General features: G+C 40.4%; 1 protein-coding gene and 1 long non-coding RNA gene across 2 annotated transcripts in view; one reads left to right on the forward strand and one right to left on the reverse strand.

The window, feature by feature from the left end:
* Positions 1–243: 243 nt before the first annotated feature.
* Positions 244–23,809, reverse strand: part of LOC127410414 (anti-sigma-I factor RsgI2-like) — a 115,971-nt gene continuing 92,405 nt past the window's right edge. The window contains exons 2-3 of the mRNA XM_051645670.1: positions 17,123–17,185; positions 244–955 (exon numbers count right to left, since the gene is read on the reverse strand). Coding sequence (XP_051501630.1) covers positions 244–789 — 546 coding nt within the window. The 5' untranslated portion in view covers positions 790–955; positions 17,123–17,185. The remainder of the gene's footprint in view (positions 956–17,122; positions 17,186–23,809) is intronic.
* Positions 646–22,986, forward strand: LOC127410422 (uncharacterized). Its single transcript, XR_007892120.1, has 3 exons — positions 646–791; positions 21,228–21,368; positions 22,853–22,986. It is a non-coding gene; the product is annotated as an uncharacterized LOC127410422 (long non-coding RNA).

A 23,809-nucleotide genomic window follows, 5' to 3' on the forward strand; every position in this document is an offset into this window, starting at 1 on the left:
GAAAAAATCTAATTAAGCAAATATACTCAGAACAGATGCACTGAATTATGTCTTGATTAACACTAAACTAAATTTGATATACCTCAGATTCAAAAACACTGTAAAGTGTAATTCTACCATGTACTGCAGTTAGTGTGTATAGGCAATTGTAATTTGCACTATTCATTAACTTCAGACTGTATTCAGTAGGTAGATCACACATTATCATCATAATTGTTATTATTGTCATAATTAACTAGAGAGTTAACTGTCTTTCCTCTGCAATGCAGGCTCTGGGATGGATGAGGCTGGCAATGCAGGCTCTGGGACGGATGAGGTTGGCAACACAGGCTCTGAGAAGGACGAGGCTTCCAGCTCGTTGGCCGTGGCAGGCGTGGATGTTGGCTCGTTGGTCGTGGCAGGCGTGAGCGCTGACAATTTGTGAGGTAGGGTCTTCATGGCCCTACGCCCTGACATCAATGGCAGATCATTCAACTTGAAGACAGGGGCCGTGAAAGGCTTCGAGACAGGGGCCGCAGGAGGCTTGGAGCAAGGAGTCGCGGAAGGCTTGGCTGTGACATGGCATGGAGCAGACTCAGACTTGGCTGTGACATGACGTAGAGCAGACTCAGGCGTGGCTGTGACATGGCGTGGAGCATGGTGTGGAGCAAACTCAGGCGTGGCTGTGACATGGCGTGGAGCAGACTCAGACGTGGCTGTGACATGGTGTCGAGCAGACTCAGGCGTGGCTGTGACATGGCATGAAGCTGACTCAGGCGTGGGAGGCTCGAAAGCTGGGATTCCCTCCATTGGTGAGCTGTTAAACCAATCCGGTATATTGCCTTGAGATGGGAGTCCGCAAAATCTGTGAGGCAGGCAATGGTGCAGAAACAGTGGGAATGCTCCATAATGGGGAAGTCCTCCCGGCTCAACTGAATGAACATCGCCACTAGATCCATTTGTGCGGTCAGTTGTTCTGTAACAATTCGAAGGGAAACACAAGAGCAGGATCTAGGTGCGGCTTAAGAATTTAATTAAGAAACAAATTGTGGTATAAATTAACATAGAACATTCAGGAACACGGCAGAACAAAGAACTGGGGAATAAAACAAACAAAACATCCATGATGGGAACTAGGTAAATGAATGGGAGAGAAACACATAGCAACTGACAAAGACAGAGCAGACATCAGAGGATTATATACACAAGGATAAATGAGGTAATGGAAGACTGGTGAAAACAATTGGGAACAGCTGGTAGTGAAGAGGGCAGTGAATTATGGGGAATGTAGTCCGGAAAAACAGATGACAGGGGCAAAACACAAGGCAAACAGTAGTCAATCATGACAACAACATACAGGATGTCCTGGCTAACAGTTCACATTTGCAACCATGTAAACCAGGGCATCTCTATGCCGTACCACCAATGATGTGCAAATCCTGTCAATACTGGCACCTATTCCTGCTCCCGCCAAATGATGAGGGCCATGAATTTGTTTGAGCACTAAGGCTAACTCAATTTAACACATTTTAATATTAACTAATTTTAGCTGACCTGTTAATGTGATTTCTGTGTGGCTCTTATTACCTTCAAATTCTCAGGTTCTTAAATAATGAGAGCATCTTCACAACTGAAAGGCACAAATTCCAATGAAAGTTAATATTGTTTTGCCTTTCTCTTATAAAGAGTGAATAATGCCAAAATTTCTACGACAATAATGCATTCTCTCCCATGGCCATCGCAGCTGTGTGCCTGAGAGCAGAGTGCCGATTGAGACAGGTGTTATTTGCGTATACGACAGTAGGAGGTGCTCCTGACTCAAGTGAGTCATGAGAGAGAATGGAAGAGAACGCGCATCAACAATCTAAACAATTCCTACAATCTAAGCAAACAGCTGTCTGTATTACTTTATGTCAGGAGGAATCACGATATCTTTTGTCAGAAATTAAAACTTGTAATCTGGATAGTAATCCATTTTAAAAATGTAACTGTAATCTGATTATGATGGATTTTATGTAACTGTAACTGATTACAGTTACCTAATTTTTTTTATCCTGATTACATAATGCCGTTACAAGTAATCTGTTACTCCCCAAGCCTGGTAATGAACCACACTTAGAAAGTTCAGACAACAACACACACACACACATATATAAAAAAACATGCAGCTCAGGTTTCTGGGAAGCAGCTTTGGCTATGGGTGACTCTTCCAGCATATCACATGACTTTGCTGTGGAGGGATCTCCAGATGATCATGTGACCACAGTGATGATTCATGGTGCCATCGTCCCACTCTGTTTAGAGGAGAGTGCAGAGCAAAAACAAGGAAAGACAAAGGAGTTGGATGGAGGGTGGCTTTCTGTAAAATTAAATTGCTCTATTTCATTCTTTCAGTTTCTCTTTCATAGCATCTCTTCCCCTTTCACCTCTGGGAATTACACTTGGTAGTCTGCATGTTAAATAACTGAGATTCTTTCTCTCTCCCTCTCTCTCTCTCTCTCTCTCTCTCTCTCTCTCTCTGTGTGTGTGTGTGTGTGTGTGTGTATGCGTCTTATCACAGTCTAAGGGGGTAGACAGAGCCCTGGCTGTGTGGGTGTACTGAATGTGAGGGTCTCCGCTCAGTGAAAAGGGGGCTTTTCTCTTGTACTTTACACCTTTGAACAGAGAAAGGGGGAAGACATTAGAAATTCCCGCTAATGAATGATAAACCAAACTGTGGGGTGTTTCTGGTTAAAAGATCTTTGTGACATTCGGATCGCATTTATAGCGTGAAGGCTATACCAGTAACCAATAGCTATTCCTGTAGTCAATAGTGTGAATGTAAGCAGTTTTTTTTACACACTTTGAGGTTTACAGTGTAGTAAAAATGTTTGTCCACACTTAATCAGCATTCAAAAACGTAATCGATGTAGTCTTAAAGGAATGGTACAGCTTCAAACAAGTTAAGCTCAATCAATAGTGTTTGTGGCATAATGTTAATTATCACAAACAAATAATTCCCCCCTCGTCCCTTGTTTACTAAAAAAACAAAAACAATGGCATTACAATGGAAGTGAATGAGGTCAGTCCATAAATGAAAAAAACCAAACAAAACAAAAAAAAACACTGTTTCTAAATTATAGCTATCAGATGTAAACATTATATGTGTTAACATTATTTAAGTGTAATAAATTCACTTACTAACCTAATTTATGTAAAGTTATATTCAGTATTACAATGCTGGTAAAACATTTAGGCAATTTTATCACTTAAAGTATCACTTAAAAAAAAATGCTATTTGGCTGAACTTGATTCAGTCGTGGACAGTGGTTCCACTTGTTTGAAATATGTTTTCTGAACTTAAATTCACTATGTAATCTCAACACAAACACTTTATGTAGAAAGAACCTAGTTGAATTTGGTAAACCCAACAAAATTAGACATGTCAGTGTGACTCAAATAAATCTATTTAATTTATTTATGTTTCAACTAGTGAAAGTGAATGTTAGCATGCTAAATACATGCTGGTTGGAGGCACTTTGGTAAGTGTAGTTTGGTAACTAATGCTATGGTTAGCACAGCATTTTCTCAATAAAGTGCGCAATCAATTTTATGGACAACATCTACCTGTCCTCATCGTTAGCTCAAGCTCCACTCTTCACCATAATGGTAATCCCCAAATCTCAACATAATAAAACACACTAACAAGTATCCCCCTTTATATGAAAGGGATAGTTCACCCAAAAATGAAAATTATCTCATCATTTATTCACCCTCATGCCATCCTAGATGTGTATGGCTTTCTTTCCTCAGCAGAACACAAATGAAGATTTTTAGAAGAATTTCACAGCTCTTTTGGTCCATACAATGCAAGTGAATGGGTGCCAATATTTTGAAGTTCCAAAAATCACATAGGTCAGCATAAAAGTAATCCATATGACTCCAGTGGTTAAATCAATGTCTTCAGAAGTGAAATGATAGGTGTGGGTGAGAAATAGATCAATATTTTAGTCAATTTTTACTATAAATTATCCTCCCAGCTCAGTCAATCTCCACTTTAACTTTCACTTTCACATTCTTCTTCTTGTGTTTTTGGTAATTCACATTCTTTATGCATATGTCACCTACTGGGGATGGGAAAGAATGGACTTGAATATTGATCTGTTTCTCACCCACTCCTATCATATCACTTCTGAAGATATAGGTGTAACCACTGGAGTCTTATGGATTACTTTTTGCTGCCTTTATGTGCTTTTTTGAGCGTTTTGTCACTCATTCACTTGCATTGTATGTACCAAAAGAGCTGAGATAATTATCTAAAAATCTTCGTTCACATTTTGCAGATGAAAGAGAGTCATGCACAACTGGAATGACATGAGGGTAAGTAAATGATGAGAGAATTTTCATTTTTGAGTGAACTATCCCTTTAATAATGCACAAAAACACATAAAATAACACTTCATTTTAACGTTTACTCTCCCTATCGAGTCCCCTACAAGGCATGCTGGGAAATGGAAATGCCCAGTTTCTTCAATGCTACATTAACACCACAAAAAGTATTTATGTTGTCCCAACTCAGATGGATTAAGTTAACTTCCATTTTAAAAAATGTATATGGAAAGAACGCAGTGATATCAAGTTGTGGCAAAATGTTCTAGAATTGTGTTGCTTTAGTTCATTTTAATCAGCTAAACTGAACAAGAAGCTAAAATTCTCCTTTTTTTGAGTGCATGTAGAAAATCACTAAATGTATTTGAATGTTTATGGACTGGTTCCATTCACTTCCATTGTAAGTTCCTTACTGTAACCACAATTTTTGCTTCTTCTTTTTCAAATATACGAGAGACAATGCTGTTGATTGAGCTTAACTTGTGCTGAACAATCAAGATTTTATATCTCTTTCACTTTCTATTTCTAACACTTTTTCTTTCTGTTAAAACAGTTTAGTTATGAAAGAGAGTAACAACCACATTTTAGAACTTTACAGAAGAATGTTTGAGAGCGAGTTCGGCTGATATGTGCTGTATGAATGGAACCACAGTTGACAACTTAGATGTTGCTAATGTTATGGTTATCATCCTCTCTCAGCAGGGCCGGTCAACTATAGGCGACATAGGCGACCACCTAGGGTGGCAGGGTCTAATCTAGGGTGCCAAAAGGGGTAGGACCGGCACTGTCTCTCAGATTAGAATGGTGACAGAAAATAGCAGTATTGTGTGATCATAGAACGAGGCAAAACTCCTGTTAGTTTTTTGACAGATAATTTGTGTTCGTCAATGCTGAGTCAACATTTAAGCAACTTAATCAACATAGTATTGATTCAGAATGTTATCCCACTTTCACTTTCTTTCTCTATCACTTTTTCTTTCTCTTTCTGTTGTTTTGAATATGGCACCACAAAGGAAGTGTTTGTTTGCACGCAGACTGTCTCAATTTCTCATAATTAAACACGCTGCCCTCAAATTATACAGTCCAGCAATTTTCAGACAAACAATGATATTATCATCCACTATAAAAGCAAATGTAAACAATAAATGCTATCTGTGTTTTCAGTACATCCCTTCTATATAAGGCAATATCTCTGAGCTTTGTGTGTCTGTGTGGGAGTGTATGTGTCAGAGATAGAGAAGAAAGTCCCTGCCTTGCACTAATATGTAAATCCTGTGTTGGGGGTGCCAGCGAAGCAGAGTATCACCAATGAGAATTCAAAAAAGCACCCTATCCTAAAATGGAGAAAGAGGAACCTGGCATCCTGAACTTTAGACCTTTCATTTACACTCACACACAAGTGTATGAGAAATCCTCCAAAGTCTTCTGTCTTTGCCAGCATCAGCTACAACATGAGCTTGAGAAAATGATAGAAGGATAAAAATAAAGAGAAAAACAAGAAAAGAATGTAAGAAGTTCTAGTAGTGTGTAACAGGTAAAGGTTGGGCAAGGAGGAGATGGGAACCGGCTGAACAATCAACATAAAATTTAATGCATAAATGAACTTAAACAATGAACTTAAACAAACATAAACAGACACACATGCAACGTGGCCATGTGTGTCTCTCTCTCTCAAACCGGCATCTCTGGCTTCCCCTTATCTCGCTCTCCCGCTGATAAGCTGATTCAGTGCCGGCCATGCTCCATCACGGCCCGGCCACGTCCTCCTCCTCATCACATAGTGATTAAACAAGAAAATTTTATAATCGATTTAGACCAAACCAATAAGCAGGAGGTCATCTTGTCAGGCTGTGGCCTGTACCATGAAGCCGGTTTCGGTGGCTAGCCAGGTAAGTTTTAGTTTAGTTTGCCTCAACCCCAGGTTTTAGGTACCATGAAAGTTGGTTGGCTTTTAGCAGTGTTCATTGCTGTGGCAACTTAGGTTTCGTTCTGGATTACAGATCGCTAACAGATGCTGAACCAATCAGCTGTGAGTACAATGACATCTCTGATGCTATCAAGTCACTCCCCCGTGTCTCTTAAAGCACACTTTATAAATAAAATCTTAGAAATCCACAAAATCGACTCTTCATGATAAATTATTTATTTGAGAATCTAAATGTAGATTTTTAGCAGATAGAGTGTTGTATTTTATTTAACATTTAATTGCTTTTCATTTACCCTCTTTAGCCATAGCAAAAAATAAACATAATATATTAGGCTAAAACAGCCAGTAAGATGGATTAATATGATACCTGCAAAAAAGAATCTTTTTTAAAATATTAAAAGCTCAAGATTGCTATGGAAAGGTTGTGAATGCCACCAAAACCCCTTCTTTCTTTCATGGACTTGAGATAAACATACAGTATTTTACTTGAAGTTATAATAATATCAGCAATAAGCAATATAATGGTTGTTTGTCAAATGGCATGTAATCTTATCTTAAAGTCAGGATCGAAGACTGAGTTGACAGAGAAAGTTGATGAGCTACATCATGGTACCAATTAAGCCTGATTGGATTGGTTTAAATTTGATAACCTGAAACCAATCCTGAAACCCTGAGTTTGTTCAGCGATATTCATGATACAGGCCTTTGATCTCATTATAATGTATGTGACAATGGCAACATTTTTGTAAACCAAAATTTACGTGCTTCATGACATGTTTGGCTGCAGTTTTCCAGGGAAATGTCCTGCAAGGGGTGCCAAAAGCGAGAGAAATGATGTTGTAATCAGACAAGGTTTTTAAGGTGAATATTTGATGGATGTTTTAATGAGTAAACACTAATAGTGTCCTAAAGGATGAATGAGTGGTTAACAAAACAGACATCCTTACTCTTAACCAATGGCCAAACCTAACCGATAATGTTTTAAAAGCAAATTCGACATGAAAAGCACATTTACTGAACTGAAAAATACGTGTTTATAAAGTCATAAACAGCCATAGTACTCATGATTTGTGTGAAAGTGAATAAAACACACAGTTGTTGTAGCACCTCTACTGTTCATTTCACCAGGAAACTGCAAAACGTAAAAAGCAGCATGTAAAACATCTTGGTTACACCACCGGACACAGCAACGACAAGGCTGGGTCTGCCTGGGTCTGCAGCGCTTGCAGATTCACCACCTGATCCCTAAACGGGGTCATGGGAACCTTGGGCACATAGCCCGGTTGGGGTCTCAGGACCATGTGAGAGTATCCCAAACTGAACTCCAGGCATGTGTCGCTGACAGAGAACGCCTGCAGGTCCCCTACCCTCTTGATGGAAGTGAGCGCAGTCAGGAGGGCAGTCTTCAAAGAGAGTGCCTTTAGCTCAACTGACTCCAGGGGCTCAAACGGGGCTCCCCGCAGGCCCCGTAGGACCACGGAGAGATCCCATGAAGGAATGAGGCGCGGTCTGGGAGGGTTCAGCCTCCTCACGCCTCTAAGGAACCTGATGATCAGGTCGTGCTCCCCAAGAGACTTACCGTCAACTGCATTGTGGTGCGCCGCTATAGCGGCCACGTAAACCTTCAAGGTGGAGGGGGACAGCTGCCCCTCCAGCCTCTCCTGCAGGAAGGAAAGCACTGACCTGACTGTGCATCCCTGGGGGTCTTCGTGTCGGGAAGAACACCACTTAGCGAACAGACACCACTTCAAGGCATACAGGTGCCTCATAGAGGGAGCCCTAGCCTGAGTGATCGTGGGGCCACTTAGGTCTTCCATGTCCCATCCAAGGGCCAGACGTGGAGGTTCCAGAGGTCTGGTCGCGGGTGCCAGATGGTGCCCCGTCCCTGAGAAAGAAGGTCCTTCCTCAGGGGAATTCGCCTAGGGGGGGCTGTCGCAAGGAGCGTGAGGTCTGAGAACCAAGTCTGGGTGGGCCAGTAAGTTGCTACTAGGACGACCTGCTCCTCGTCCTCCCTGACCTTGCACAGCGTCTGTGCAAGTAGGCTCACTGGGGGGAATGCATACTTGCGTAGCCACCGGGACCAGCTGTGTGCCAGTGCATTCGTGCCAAGGGGAGCCTCGGTCAGGGCATACCAGAGTGGGAAGTGGGAGGAATCCCGGGAAGTGAACAGGTCTACCTGCGCTTGACCGAATCGACTCCAAATCAGCTCGACCACCTGGGGGTGGAGTCTCCACTCTCCCCTAAGCATGTCCTGCCACGACAGCGCGTCCGCCATACTGTTGAGGTCGCCTGGGATGTGAGTCGCTCACAACGACTTGAGCCACTGCTGACTCCAGAGGAGGAGACGGCAGGCAAGTTGCGACATGCAACGAGAGTGCATGCCGCCTTGGTGGTTGATGTACGCTACCATTGCTGAGTTGTCTGTCCGGACCAACACGAGCTTGTCCTGGATCAACGGCCGAAGCCTCCGCAGGGCGAGCAATACTGCCAGCAACTCGATGCAGTTGATATGCCAACGCAGTCGTGGCCCTATCCAGGAGCCGGCAACTGTGCACCCATTGCACACGGCACACCAGCCATGCTTGGAGGCATCTGTCGTAACCACGACGTGCCTGGAGACCAGTTCTAAGGGAACCCCTGCCCGTAGAAATGCCAGGTCTGTCCAAGGGCTGAACAAATGGCGACAGATCGGCGTGATGCCTACGTGATGTGCCCCATGGTGCCATGCCTATCTCGGGACTCGAGTCTGAAACCAGTGCTGAAGCGGTCTCATATGCATCAACCCGAGCAGTGTGACCGCCGCCGAAGATGTCATATGCCCCAGGAGCCTCTGAAATTGCTTCAGTGGGACCGCCGTTCTCTTCTAAAGCAAACTGCAGGAAGGGCCTGTGTCAAGGTAAAACCGAGATGTGGAAGTACGCGTCCTTTAGGTCTACCGCCGTGAACCAATCTTGATGCTGAACGCTTGTTAAAATGCGTTTCTGCATCAGCATCTTGAACGGGAGTCAGTGCAAGGCCCGGTTCAGTACTCGCAGGTCCAAGATTGGCCGCAACCCATCGCCTTTCTTCGGTATGATGAAGTAGGGGCTTCTTCATCTCGGCTGGAGGGACAGGCTCTATCACGTCCTTCCTTAGAAGGGTCGCGATCTCCGCATGCAGGGCAGGGGCATTCTCGCCCTTCACTGTGGTGAAGCGGACACCGCTGAACCTGGATGGACGCCTGGCAAACTGAATCATATAGCCGAATCGGACGGTCCGGGTCAGCCATCACGACAGGTTGGAGAGCGCAAGCCACGCCTCCAAACTCCGGGCGAGGGGGACCAAGGGGACAATCACGTCAGACGTACCAGCGGATGGGGCCTCGCATTGGGGCGGAGCCTGAGGCGCCATGTTGAGGGGGCTTGAGCCCCAAACCCATGGCCGTCCTGAGTCTGGGGATGTCGAAGCACTTACCTGGCTCCAGATACCCACCATAGGACCAGTCAGGGAGGGGGGAGGAGGGAAGTCATCCCCGTAGTCCGTCAAAACTTCCCTGGTGTGGGTGTGTTTGTGCCACAGCTGGGCACGCTGGGGCAGGGGGCCCGCCTCCAGGGCGCTATGCCTGCCATAAAGGGGTGGTGTCCAGCAGTTGCACTGGGTGTGTGACCCAGGAAATGAGGAAACCGCTCTTTTGTTGACAATGTGGGTACTGCAGCCCTCTGGGCATGAACAGAAAAGGAAATCAACAGAAAAGGAAAAAAAGATTCTCCTCCCGGCCCTCCACCAGGGGATGGAGTGGTCTGTTCACCAGCTCCAGTGCAGCGGGTCTCCTCGTCCCTGGGTCGCCCGTATCAGGGGCGCCTCGAAGCCTTTCTTGGATTCTTGGCACCGGGGCCGGGCCGCGGGGGCGGGCTGCAGTGGAGCCGGTGTTGTTGCAGCAGGGGGACGCCCTTGGCGACGAGCAGACAATAAATGTATTAAAGGGGACATGACATAGTCTTTTTTTATCATTTTATTATCTTCACTGAAATTTTTTTCATTAAAACATAATTTAGTAATATATGATCATTTTTCACCCTGTCTCTGGCCCTCTGTCTGAAATGCTCGGTTTTAGCCTAAGAGGCTCCTTAAAACTTCAATCTAAACGCCCATTGTTATGATTGGCTAACATCATGCAGCCCCTCAAATAAAGCCATATTTGAAACTCAATTGGAAGTGAATGAACCAGCTCCACAACATTATAAAACTAAATTTCAGGGTTTACACATAACGCACACTATAAGCACAGCAACACCATTATTTAAAAAAATAAATCATGAATTAAACTGTGTACTCACGGTTTTTGCGATCGGATCCAATAGTGTTTTTAACTGCCCCATCCTTCAATAACAGTTCCTTTGCAAAGCTTGAATCATATTATGACTAGTTCACAAGCAATCCATGCTAAAATGACCCAAATAAACATACAATCCATGCTGATATGAGCCAAAAAACATACAATCCAAGCTGATATAAGCCGAAAACCACACATACATAGTCCAAAGCACAATGAAGATGCACACACATACAGTATCATTTTGCACTGAAACCGGGAATGCATCAAAACGGTCAAAGACGTCCATCCAGTGCATATTTACATACACCAACAATTAAAAATAGCGCAGATTGGAGAAAGAACAGTTTTTTGAGCTGTTTGTGTGCAAAACAGCAAGAGGCAGCAGCTGAATGACTTCACACCGCATCTTATAAAAGCAGCGCAAAATACATGACAACAGTCAAACGTGTCTGTCTAGTGCATGTTTATAGACAAAAATAATTCAAAATAGTCCAGATGGGACCCCTTTGGTGTTCATGAATTGATAGTAGGGCACACTATTCTTGCTCTCTCTGAGTACGAAACTGAGCGTCAGTGGGCAGGGCCAAGGATGCAATGACGTAAAGTAGGTGTTGATTTTGTTGCTGTAGAGGCAGTCATGATTTGATGGGCCCCCTAGTGACATAGGGAAGTCGCGGAAGTAGATTGAGGAATTTTTGCAGCTTTGTTTAAATAAATGCTTTTATTGGATTGGGCATCGGGTAAGTTTTGAGTTCTGAAATGTAAAGTTTGTTTTTATAATAGAATGACCTCTTATATGTCAAAATATCAAGGAAAATTTGATTCCTCATGACATGACCCCTTTAAAAATCAGTTTTGGGACAAGAATCTTGGGTAAGACACAGTTGTAGACTATCAATTGACGTGATGGCCTTCGCTTGGTTGAGGTACTTCGGTCCAAAGCTGAGAAAAGTCAAAGATCTCTTGCCATAATATTTATAGTTTTCTCAACTTTTTATTAAGTTCTATGTATTAAATTCTCCTGTTGACACGTGAAATAATATTTGACAAGCAATCTCAAGAGTCTCAGCAGATGGTCATGAATTTCTAAAGCACTTAAAGATGTTTTGGTATTGGAAGTTTTGGAGATAGTATCGGTTTCTATTACAAACACTGGATTTAATATTTTACGCTTCACAAGCTGAATTTTGGTTATTTCTTGAAACGCTCTTGCTTGTCTTTGCGCAACTTGTATTTGACATTTAGTGTAACGTGGTACACTGAACTGTGTACATTCCAAGATGACAAGTTAAAGGGTTCCTCTAGAAAACATAGAGAATGTGATATTATCAAAAATGTTTAAAGGGGAATTCACGTAAAGGTATGTAAGTACATTTACTGTATTTTCAAAGCTTTATATAAGCACAGCATCTGTGTAATCAGCCCCCATACTTTCAGTTCTGAACTGGAACTGTATGGTGGACAAGAAGACCAATGACGTGAAACCGTATTTGAATCTGTTAGCATACAGTGGCCCCAAAAAGTATAAAGACAATTGTATTCAAAAGGACTGTAATTGTAGTAGATAACAAAATATGAAATCAAATGACATTTATTTTGTGTGTGTGTGTGTGTGCAGGTTTAAGTGGTTTACGAGGTTTTTTTAGGTTACAAACTGGTAATTACAAGGGTATATGCTATAAATGTGGTTTATGAGGACATTTCTAGTGTCCCCATAATTCAAATTGCTTAAAAAACATAATAAATTATGTTTCATTGAAAATGTAAAAATGCAGAAAGTTTTTTGAGAGGGTTAGGTTTAGGGGTAGGGTTAGGGGATAGAATCTATAGTTCGTACAGTATAAAAATCATTATATCTATGGAGAGTCCTCATAATGATAGCTGCACCAATATGTGTGTGTGTGTGTGTGTGTGTGTGTGTAAGTGTAAGTGGATGAAGGTCACGTAAAACGATGAAAGCCAGTAAGGATCTGATACCTGCTGTTCCCTGATCAGCTGAGATCATCAGTGTGACTCATCAAAGCCACAATAATGAAGTCATCGTTCTGATCTGGGGTCCTACAACTGATCCTAGATTTGCATTAAGGTGGTGTGATCAACCCGCTGTGAGTCACCCATCTGCCAGGAACTGAAGAGCTGAAGTAGAATTACTGCTGCTGCCTCTTCTCTCCTTTACTGTAAGCAGTGTCTACCACCTTTTTTCCTCACTTTCTCTTTTTCCCACTGCCCCCCCCCCTTCTCTCTTTCTCCCTCCTTTACTCTGCTCTCTTTCATTTCTCTGCTGAGTCTGAGCTGTCCTTCTTAAAGTCGGCATGAAACGGAAGTTGCGACCGATTTCCATATTGTGATGTATTTCCGAGTGAAACAGCTTATTGAACAAGAAAAAATGTAGGCCGAGGATTTTAGTTTATCCATTGGTTGTTGATTGGATTGTGAAAATATGGCTGTTGCATTGCAGAACTGAGGCAGATCTGAATGTGAGTTTGCAGTGGACACACACACCCCTACCACCGTAGTGCTCTAGTCAGAGCCAGTAATCGTTGAAATTGAGCAGCGATCTCAACACATTTATTATCAAACTGACAACAAAAACGCATGAGCACATCGCTGTCTTTGCTTACGAAGAATCTGTAGCCATTGAAAAATGAGTAAGTAAAAGATAACCATATTTTAACATTTAGAATCACAATACACTAAATATAATGGGGAAAAAAAACACTTACTCACTGTGCAGCCCAAGATGACTGCATTCAAAAAATATAAATAAACTCCAGAGGCATCCGAAGCATTGTATTCATTAGTGATCACCTCAGCAATTCAGGCATGAAATGTCTCGAACACAACCGCAAATTCACTGTTATTCCTCCTCATTTAAAATGTAAATTCAAACCAGCTGACCCATAACCAAGGAAGATTGGGTTAAGGAAAGATAGTTTTGAAAAAAAACTTCAAAACACCTTGCCATCTTCACCAGCATGCGACTGATGCTTCGTTCAACTCTATGTAAGGTTGTGGTATTTATAAGAAATGGCAGGTTTTAACACTTTCATACGTACCGTCACACATATGTGATGGTTAATAACTGGGCCCCGCAGAGTAGTGACACACATACTGTATGTGTTTCTGCAACAGGCAGTTACGTTACAAGCTGCCAGATTCAAATCGGCATTCGCGTCGACACATGCTGCGCTGGTCAAGAGTCTGTGATTTATATTCACTCAAACAGTTTCTCATACAGTCTTTTAAATCACAGAATACGTTTATTTTATATTCATACATCCAACTCATCACCAAAGTACCACGATAATAAGATTACAATTCTTATACGCACAGTCAATACATCAAACATGACCATCCTCCGATACGTGCTGCCATTTGTTTACATTAGCAAACAAACAGCTACTCAAAGAGTCTTTTCAAGCACATAATATTTTATTTTATGTAACAAACAGCCAAATTGTCACCAAAGTACCACGATAACAGTTCTCAGCTTTTATATGCACAACCATCATTAAAACGCAATCTTCCCATGCATGCAGCCACGTCTAATGATTAAGTGCAGCTGCGGTTTTCATTAACACAAACAGCAACTCAAAGAGTATTTTCAGGCATATAATATGTTTGTTTTCTGAAAGAAAGCCAAACTATCGCAAAAGCACCACAATAACAGTTTAAAACTCGTAAACTCACAGTGAAAACATGCTGATTGAGCGTGATTATCCATGCACACAGCCACACACACACACTCACACACACACACACATACACACACACAATATCTGAGATGTCAAACAGTGCATAGGCAAACCGAACTGCTGATATTATTTGTTCATTTGTTTTTTACAGCTATAAAAAAAAAAAAAAAAAAAAACAGTACAGCAGACATAACCCATTTGTTCACGTTTAATATATTATATAAAGTATTTTTTATGACAAAATTATTTAATATATATTTAATTTAAATAAAATAATAATAAAATAAAAAATACTTGTCTACACTCTGCCCCCCTCTACTGGCTGTGCAGTGTCACGTTCAAAAATAACTCACTCCAGGGGGCACTGCAGAGGAATTTAGACCCTACTCATTAAAAGGTTAAGCAGACTAAATGATTGGAGAAGTCCTGCATATGCCACCAGAGAGAAGTCTGTTGTTTCACCGGAAGATCAAGTTATTACATTTTGATTAAAGATTACGAGGTCAAAAAAAAAATTAAAAAAAATAAATAAAACATATGCCTGGATGAATCATTCACAATAAGATCAATAACATGCATTTAGAAAATAGATAGGGTGAATTTTAATTTCATGCCGACTTTAATGTTATTCACGTTGATCCCCATTTTCAGGTCTCTCGCTATTTACAGGAAACTTTGAGCAAGAGAAATTACCACAGTGGGTATTAATTTACAGTCTCTACCTCAGGTCTGTGTCACCCTCTTGATATGCATTCAGACCAGGGGCAGAAATTAACAGTGGCTTGGGGCAAAACTAAAATTGCCAACAAAATTCAAAAAGTGGGGGCAAAAAACTAAACAAAAAACAAATATGCCCCCATAATGAATTCCTGTTTTTTTGTTTGTAACATATGATATAGTTCTTAATCATCTATTCTAGGTGTACTTATACATATTGCATAAAATATGGGTTGATGTTGATTTTATTTTATTGGTAACAGCCCATCTAGTTATTCAAATGAATAATTACGTAACTTGGCAAAAAATTATGACAGAAAAAAATTCCCCCATAAAAGATAAGAATATACACAAAAATCAATCCCAGGGGGCAAATATTGCCCTTTTAATGCAAATGTTAATTTCTGACAGTGATTCAGGCCTACTCTTAATTTCTTTGTGTGAAGCTATCCTAATCTATTTTGAGAACCCTGATCGTTTTCAATACAGCAACTTATACAAAAAGGCAATTAATCTATAAGGCTTGCATTTGCACCCATATAACACTAGATGTACGGACAATATCACTGATTTTAAAGGAATATTTCACCAAAAAAAATTACATTCATTTAATTAGCCACATGTTGTTCCAACCCTCTCTGACCTCCTTTCTTTTGTGGAATACAACATTTTCAAGAATATCCTAACAGCTCTTTTGCATATAATGAAAGAGAATAGGGAATGTCATGCTTAAATATGACAAAAAAGCACCATATAATTATTATAAAAGACAACCTTGCCCACCGCTATAGCTCTCAAATCAAATATGGCATGAACAGAAGCCAGTATATACTTTAAAAATGCATCTTTTGTGTTCCACGGAAGAAAGAACATCATACGGGCTTAGAATGAAATGAGGGTGAGTAAATTATGATTTTTATGATTTTTATTTTATTTGGGTGTTATATTCCTTAAAGACTTGGTTCCCCCATGTGACCCAAAACACATGACCACAGACTGTATATATTATAGTGTAATATTCTAGAGTTCACCATCTAGAGTCCTCCCAGAGGACTTCAAACAGCATTCCAATCAAATAGGCCATCCCAGACAAGCATTGGAGACGGCATCTGTCCCGCCTTCACTGAAGGTCTTTGGCTTGCTTGTCTGTCTGGGCCAAGACACAAATAACTAGCTAACTGGCACATAGCCAGACAATTAAATAAATTACAGAACACAGTGAATGAGAGAGAGAGATTGAGAGAGAGAGAGAGAGAGAGTCTGACCAGGCCACTTGTTTAATTTGTGCATCCTAAGCAGGAAGGAGATGAAGTGCACTTTCGGATATTACAGTTCGAAAGATTTTGAGTGGAATTCAATCAAATGAACATGTTCTCTCGGCCACGTTTCTGTAATTAAATCCATCCATAATGACCTGAGAGGCAAAAAATAAATGAGTTCTTTGTGATTCACCTAAACTTGCACTTGGTTGTGACACTGATTATGCGATTACTTCCGGGATTCATCGCAGGATCCAAACCTGGGTCTCCCACGCTACTGACGCAACACATTTACCGGACGCACCACAAGGTACGGTAAACATGCTTGAACCGATTCTAAAATGTCTGATAGGAGTAGGGTTGGGCTGTATCCATTACATATTCAGAATACAAAAATGAAGTAATTGTATTCAGCCCTCGTTAAATTCTTCAAGCACCTGCATTCAGAATAGTTACTTTGTAAAATTTTGTTAGAACACTTTTAGAATACTTCTCTCATAATGAACTGAAATGAAGTCTCGTCAGTCTAGTGAGAAACAGCATTTTTCTAAACACCGCTAAAGGGCATGCTGCACACTTTTCCTCTTGCTTTCTCTTTCCCAGAGCAGCTGCAGCACTTGTGCAGCATTGCCAGGGTCGCGGTTTCACAACCAATTTGGCTAATTTGAAAACACATTCGCAGGTTTAAAATTATAGAATTGTGGGTTGCGGTTTTTGGGATACTTCAGTGGACAGTAGACACTAGATCAGGGGTCGGCAACCTATTGCACGCGTGCCAGCATGGGCATGCAGAGGGGTAATCACTGGCATGCCTTCAACAGTGAGAGAGGAGTAGACTATTTTATTTATATAAATTCCATACCTGCATTCCAGTCTTCATCTTGATGTATTCCTTCCTCATGATCACGCAGCGTGTTTTCATGAGCTGAATGGGAGGATAAACACTATTAAAATGTGCTTGCTAGTGATTACATGATTACAATGACATAATATAAGAAATATTTAAGATTCCACACAATTTCTTGATCAGTAATCAAATAAGCAAATTTGTGACAATAACTGTGTTAACTCATTTTGTATAAAAGGACAGGTTTTCTTTCTTTAAAGCATTTTCATGCTCTGTGAAAATTCACATGCAGGATCATGATTATATCATAATCATCAGGTCTTGCACAACATTTTTACTCAAACTGTTATGCTGATAATATCATTTTTTAATGAAAAATAAACGATTAAAATCAGAAAAATGGACTCGAACTTCGAAAAATCACATACATGCATGTGGGGGTGGCACAGCCATTGACCAGGAAAATTAAAAATGGCACTCCATGTCAAATAGGTTGCCGACCCCTGCACTAGATAATGACAATACAACTCTTTTTCATGTATAATGATTCTGGGATTGAATATCTGGCAACCGCACCGGCATACCGTTGTCTTAAAAATAAAATATGTCAGCTGTGCACCAATGTTTTTTCACAAGTATAACATTTTAGGGCATGGTACATTGTTTCCCGTGATTGTAATTGCTGTGTAGTGATTAGTGTTCGCTTTGATGAAGTTTCTTAAGTTATTAAGTTGTCTTAACTTCTAAACGATTGAAGTGCTTGTTACATTTACTGCCTTTTAAATTGGACCAACTATTCGGCATCTTGGTGGGGCTGACACATGATCTTATTTCGAGAGATCGAGAGTTTATGGAGAGCTGTATGTAAAAATGAGTTTATTGAACTTAATAATCACTGATATTTTTGAGTTTGATGAATTTATTGTATTGAGTTAATGGAACTTACAATCCAACTTGAATTGCTATATTGGTACAACTAATTTGCATGAAGTTGAGTAAATTAAAAAAAGCTTTGCATCTGGTTGCCTTTTTTAAGTTTTCTCAACTTTTTATTTTTATTATCTCGAAAATAAGTATGGTTAAATTGCTTTTTTTTTTTATCTACTTTTGTCAAAATGTATTAGCCTATTCTTTCTCAGTCCAATCAAATAATGGATTAAGAAGATTAAAATAATAATAATAATAATAATATTTAAAAAAATATCGTAGTTGACCACAAACTGCCTTTTGTTTGCCTTCTGCCTTCCATAAAGAAAAACATTAGTGTTCAACTCCAAACCTAATTTAAAGAAACGAGCTACTCAGATTCACATAGATGTTAGAAGTGGAGGTGTAGCTGACACATTACATGTATTTATTCCAATTGTGCCTTGCCTTTTAGTATTCTAAAAGTATTCTGAATATACTTTACTGAATATATTTAAGAGAGAATATTTAGTATTCATCCCAGAATACTTTCTTTAAGGATGTGGATCTATACTTTCTTTAAGTATTCTGCCCAACCCTGAGCGCTTGTCGGTGCGACTGTATAATGTGGCTGATCCTAGGGTATCGGAACTCTTGGAAACAACATTCCGACTTCCTGTGTGATCATTCTGATTAGTGATCTGTTGTGTACTGCATATCTTGGTGGTAGCCAATATTTAGTGATGTCATCGCTTGCATTTGCATTTTGATCAAAGGTGAAATAATATCAGACATTAAAAGGTCGGTGTGAACACAGACTTAGATGTGGCTTCTATACAGAGTAAAAATGTGCTAGGGTCAGGTGTCCCATCCACAAGACTGTGCACATCCCTGCCATATATTTTTAGTCAAGGTTTCTAGGGTGGGATTGGAGCACCTATGGTAATGTAAATGTCAGTCATCCATTTATCACACTAAAATAGACTATTATAGGTAGATTAATTCAACCTTTTTACATCTTAAACAATATATGCCAATATTTACCATTGATTAGGTTTCCAAGTTACACAATACAAAATGCATTAATGACCAATCTATTATCTAGTAATCGGTATAGATCCACACCCTCGAAACAGTCTACAATGTTCTTTGTTTCCCTGAATTCCATCCCCACCCTCACATGCCCAGGCAACAGAACATATCTATACAGAACATACACAGAACTATACATCCAAGCTTTACATAATGGGTAGACAAAGCAGGTCATTGGTTAATTATGCATTATAATGAACTACCTTTGGGTGTGTAACCATACACTGTTTGCAGAGAGACAAGTTCACTGAACATAGGCCTTAAAAGAATCGTTCACCCAAAAATGACAGTTTACTGAATTTAAATGTAATTAAATAATTTAATCACCCTCACGTCATTCCAGATATGTATTACCTTTTATCTTCAGTGGAAAACAAATGGAAAAGTTTAGTTTATTGACCAGGGATTGTACTATAGATGTACCATGAAAGTAATCCATATGATTACAATACAAATTTGCAAGTCTTCTGAACCACACTGATCTCACAGTGAAATTGGAAACAGCAGGTTGACATTTCTTTGGCTAAGATCGATCTGTGCCCCCACTGGCCAAAGCATTAAGTGTTGTTGGGCGTATGGGCACGTGTGAGCTCCACTTTCCAGGTGAAATGTCCACGGAGGGCACCAAAAGCAAGTTGTTTTCAGCTGTACAGGCTGTAATACAGTGAAGAGGAATATTTTATAAACTGTATCCCCCAACCCAAACCTAACCATCAGTAGATATGTAATGTTAGAGGGGATAGTGCAGCCTCTGAACCATTCTCATCACTGATTATGCAAACACAGTTACATTCTGGTTTCAACGTAGGATTCAAACCTGGATCTCCCACGCTGCTGACGCATCGCACTTCCAGTTGCACCACAGGGGAAGGTAAACATGGCACTTGTCGTTGAGTCGATATAATGTGGCTGATCCTAGGATACCGTAACTCTCTGAAACAACATTCCGACTTCCCATGTGATCATGTTGTCTAAACCTATACGGAAGCTTTTTGTAAGGAACATACCTAAATCTTATTCGCACTTCCACATATTCAAACTTAAGTCACACAAAGTTATCGTATGGCTTCAGAAGACTTCAGAACCTATTCCTTTCATGTTCCATAGAAGAAAGACATACAGGTTTAGGTAAGAAAGACAAGAGGAATTTCCATTTTTGGGTAAACTATTACATAAGATGACCATATTTGAAATTGATACACAACGATACTTTGGTTTAGGGATTTCAGCAAACCCCTAATCTTAAGGATTGAACTTTGGCACGCAACTCGTTCCACACTGTTTGTGCTATGGACATGAATGAAACTTCAAATGATAATGCATGTGGCTTGTTGAGGAGAGTTGTGCTAATCTAACAGATCAGACCATTTTTGCCTAGCGGATGATGAAACAAGCCAAAAAAGGTGGGACCTGAATATCATAAAGATTTTGGGGTGGGCTCTTTTGATTGGGCCAGTAAGCAACCACCCAGGCTTATTATTATGGTGGTTGCTGTTGTTGCTGTTGTGTTAAGTGGTAACTTCTCATCTGTGTAATAAAAGAAAGATACAAATTGTCATTGTGTGTGTGCAGAAGTCTTGTCTTGTCTTGTGTATGTGTTTGAAGTGTTAGTGCTCCAGTTCTGCTCAATGAAAACCACGCTGAAAGGATAGGGGTGTCTATGAGGTGTGTGTGTGTGTGTGTGTGTGTGTGTGTGTGTCCAGGTACTCCCTACATTGTGGGGACCAAATGTCCCCACAAGGATAGTAAAACCTGAACTTTCAATCAGTCGGTCCCCATGAGGAAAACAGCTTATAAAACATACTAAATTATGTTTTTTGAAAATGTAAAAATGCATAAAGTTTTCTGTGAGGGTTAGGTTTAGGGGTAGGGGTAGGGTTAGGGTTAGGGGATAGAATCTATAGTTTGTACAGCATAAAAACCATTAGGTCTATGGAGAGTCCTCATAAAACATGAAAACCCAGCGTGTGTGTGTGTGTGTGTGTGTGTGTGTGTGTGTGTGTGTGTGTGCGTGTGTGTGTGTGTTTGTGTGTGCATTTGAACCTCAGATGGCCTGTATGGGTGCTGTCAGAGGCGGCAGCTCTATATCTCTCCATTTATAATCCTTTCTTTGTTGTTTCAGATTTAGATTTGGTAACTAAAACATGAACTCAAACACTGTGTTACCAGGCTCGTCATTCCTTTATTTGTGACACTCCATGGCACCTTGACACGAGACCTTATGAAAGATAACAGACCGAGGTCCCAGTTTTTCAAAGATGAAGTGAGTAATTTTTTCAATGTTAAAATACTTTCTCCTGTCTCAGATTAATAAGCCATTTGTAGGTCAAAAAGTTTAAACACTGTGGGGCAGATTCATTAAACAGTTGCGCCACTTTTGCGCATGGTATTTCAGCGCAAATACCTGCGTCTTATTCACTAACCACCCACAATCACGTTTAGCGCTGAAATTGCGCTGTCTTCAATATTTAAATCAAGTCATTGCCATTCCTTTTCACGCAAACACGCCTCCTTTCTATGTAAATTAGGCTCATTAAAGATTGCGCTTAATTCACAAAACGCCATGCAATTTGCCCTGCGCAATTTACATTGGGCTATTACTGCCAAATGAAAGTAGATGGTAAAATGAATTTTATTTAAAATAGATGTTTGTGAACATTTCAACCGATCATTTCAGCAGTAATTAATAAAATCTCATCAAATGATGTTGAAGAGAGTTATAACCTGTCATTTATTCAGATGCGCTGTGTCGTCAAATGCACATTCTGCATGTTTAAGAGATGATCCAGGTGTCTGGATCAAAGTGATACTGTTCAGTCCCAGCAGGGTGGGTCAAATACGGTGGTCTGCAGCATCTTTGACTACATTGCACTCAGAATCGGACTGCAAGATCAGAATTGCGCATGCAAATTGCGTTCAGCAGCGATTTTGTGGAGCAATTCATTCTTAGTGAATCTGCCCCTGTGTCTCTGTGGCACTATCAAAACATTGCACTGTTTGTTTGAGTATCCTGACCAGCCCGACACAGCAACATTGGATCAACCAATGGCGTGAGATGCTCAGACTGTTCTGTGCCTGACCCAGTGGCATTTGGGGGAAGTGTTTGGGAAAACTGTTTGAAAGCATTATTTTTGCTATTTTTGCTTGAGACTCATAAGTGACATGTTTTACCTTTAAAGAGATAGTTCACCCAAAAATGAAAATTCTCTCATCATTTACTCACCCTCATGCCATCCCAGATGTGTATGACTTTCTTTCTTCTGCAGAAAACAAACAAAGATTTTTTTAGAAGAATAGTTCAGTTCTGTGGGTCCATACAATGCAAAGTGAAGGGTGACCAGAATTTTGAAGGTCCAAAAATCAGATAATGGCAGCATAAAAGTAATCCATGTCTTCAGAAGCAATATGATGAGTGTGGGTGAGAAACAAATCAGTATTTAACTCCATTTTTACTAGAAATCTCCACTTTATGAGATTTATGGTAAAAAATGATTGAAATATTGATTTGTTTTTCACCCAAAGTGAATGCATCGCTTCGGAAGATATGTATTAAACCACTAGAGTCGTATGGATTTTACTTTTGTTTTCTTTGTTTGTGTTCAGCAGAAGAAAGAAAGGCATGCATATCTGGGATGGCATGAGGATGAGTAAATGAAGAGAGAATTTTCATTTTTGGGTGAACTATCCATTTAATTTAATAATATTATTCAGCTGAAACTGCATTCTTTCTATTTTATCATCATCAAGGGTGCGTTTAACAGGCCATTTCGCTGAGAAAACCCAGAACCAGTTGCAGCATTGTTGTTCAGCCGGGTCCAGACTTCAAAAGGTCCTGATCCTCCAGCCAAACACAACATTGACTCAGACCTCAATAAAGCATCAGCTTCTGTAACTGCTTACCCAGTGGGAAAAAGAAACTTGAAAAATATACATGAGCTGTCTTTATTTGCCCTCCTCAAAGGCAGGAAGACAGTTTGGCATCAAATATGCCCGCGCTGCAGTAAAATAAGCTGTTTTATTTGATTTAAATATAGTGTCTATTTGGAACCTTTACCGACTGCTCACACAGTGTTGTGTGCAGTGATAACTGTGCTGGTTTAGTCTTCTTGTAGTGATTTTTCACACACTTTTATCATTGTTGAAAACATTTGCCTGGATTAGAGAGAGAGAGAAAAAAAACTGGTTTTCTGGTTTACTGGGTTTCTGTTGAAAAGACCCCAGCTCACCAGAAAAACCTGCTGGTTGACCAGAATTTTATTTACTGTTGAACAGGATGGCAAACCATCTTGGACCAGTATGGAAGTTCATTCCCATTAATATGTGCTGAACATCAACAATATTGTAAGAGAAGTAAAAGAGTGGAAAGTTCTCAGGGTAGCTAAATGAAACAGATCCTCTTTGGCCAGCGAGACTGGCCTTTCCTGTTATGGAAATGTGCTATGGACTGAGGCTCAAAGAAATTCACACTGGTGCTTGAACACCCCACCCAAGTGCATTCGACTGAATAGACCTCTCCCTTTGCTCTCGCCGTGTTTTGGAAAGATACTGTATGTTTATGTCTCTCAAACCAGTCATTCAAAAATATTAGAGCTGTTTATAGGAAATTTCGAAGACCTAGCTCCCCTTGTTACATAACATTACACAATATTATATCATCTGATTGGATAATCAGCATTTCAAGAGTGCTGATATTTCATACAAGGC

Source organism: Myxocyprinus asiaticus, chromosome 19, assembly GCF_019703515.2.
Source record: "Myxocyprinus asiaticus isolate MX2 ecotype Aquarium Trade chromosome 19, UBuf_Myxa_2, whole genome shotgun sequence".
Taxonomy (NCBI): domain Eukaryota; kingdom Metazoa; phylum Chordata; class Actinopteri; order Cypriniformes; family Catostomidae; genus Myxocyprinus; species Myxocyprinus asiaticus.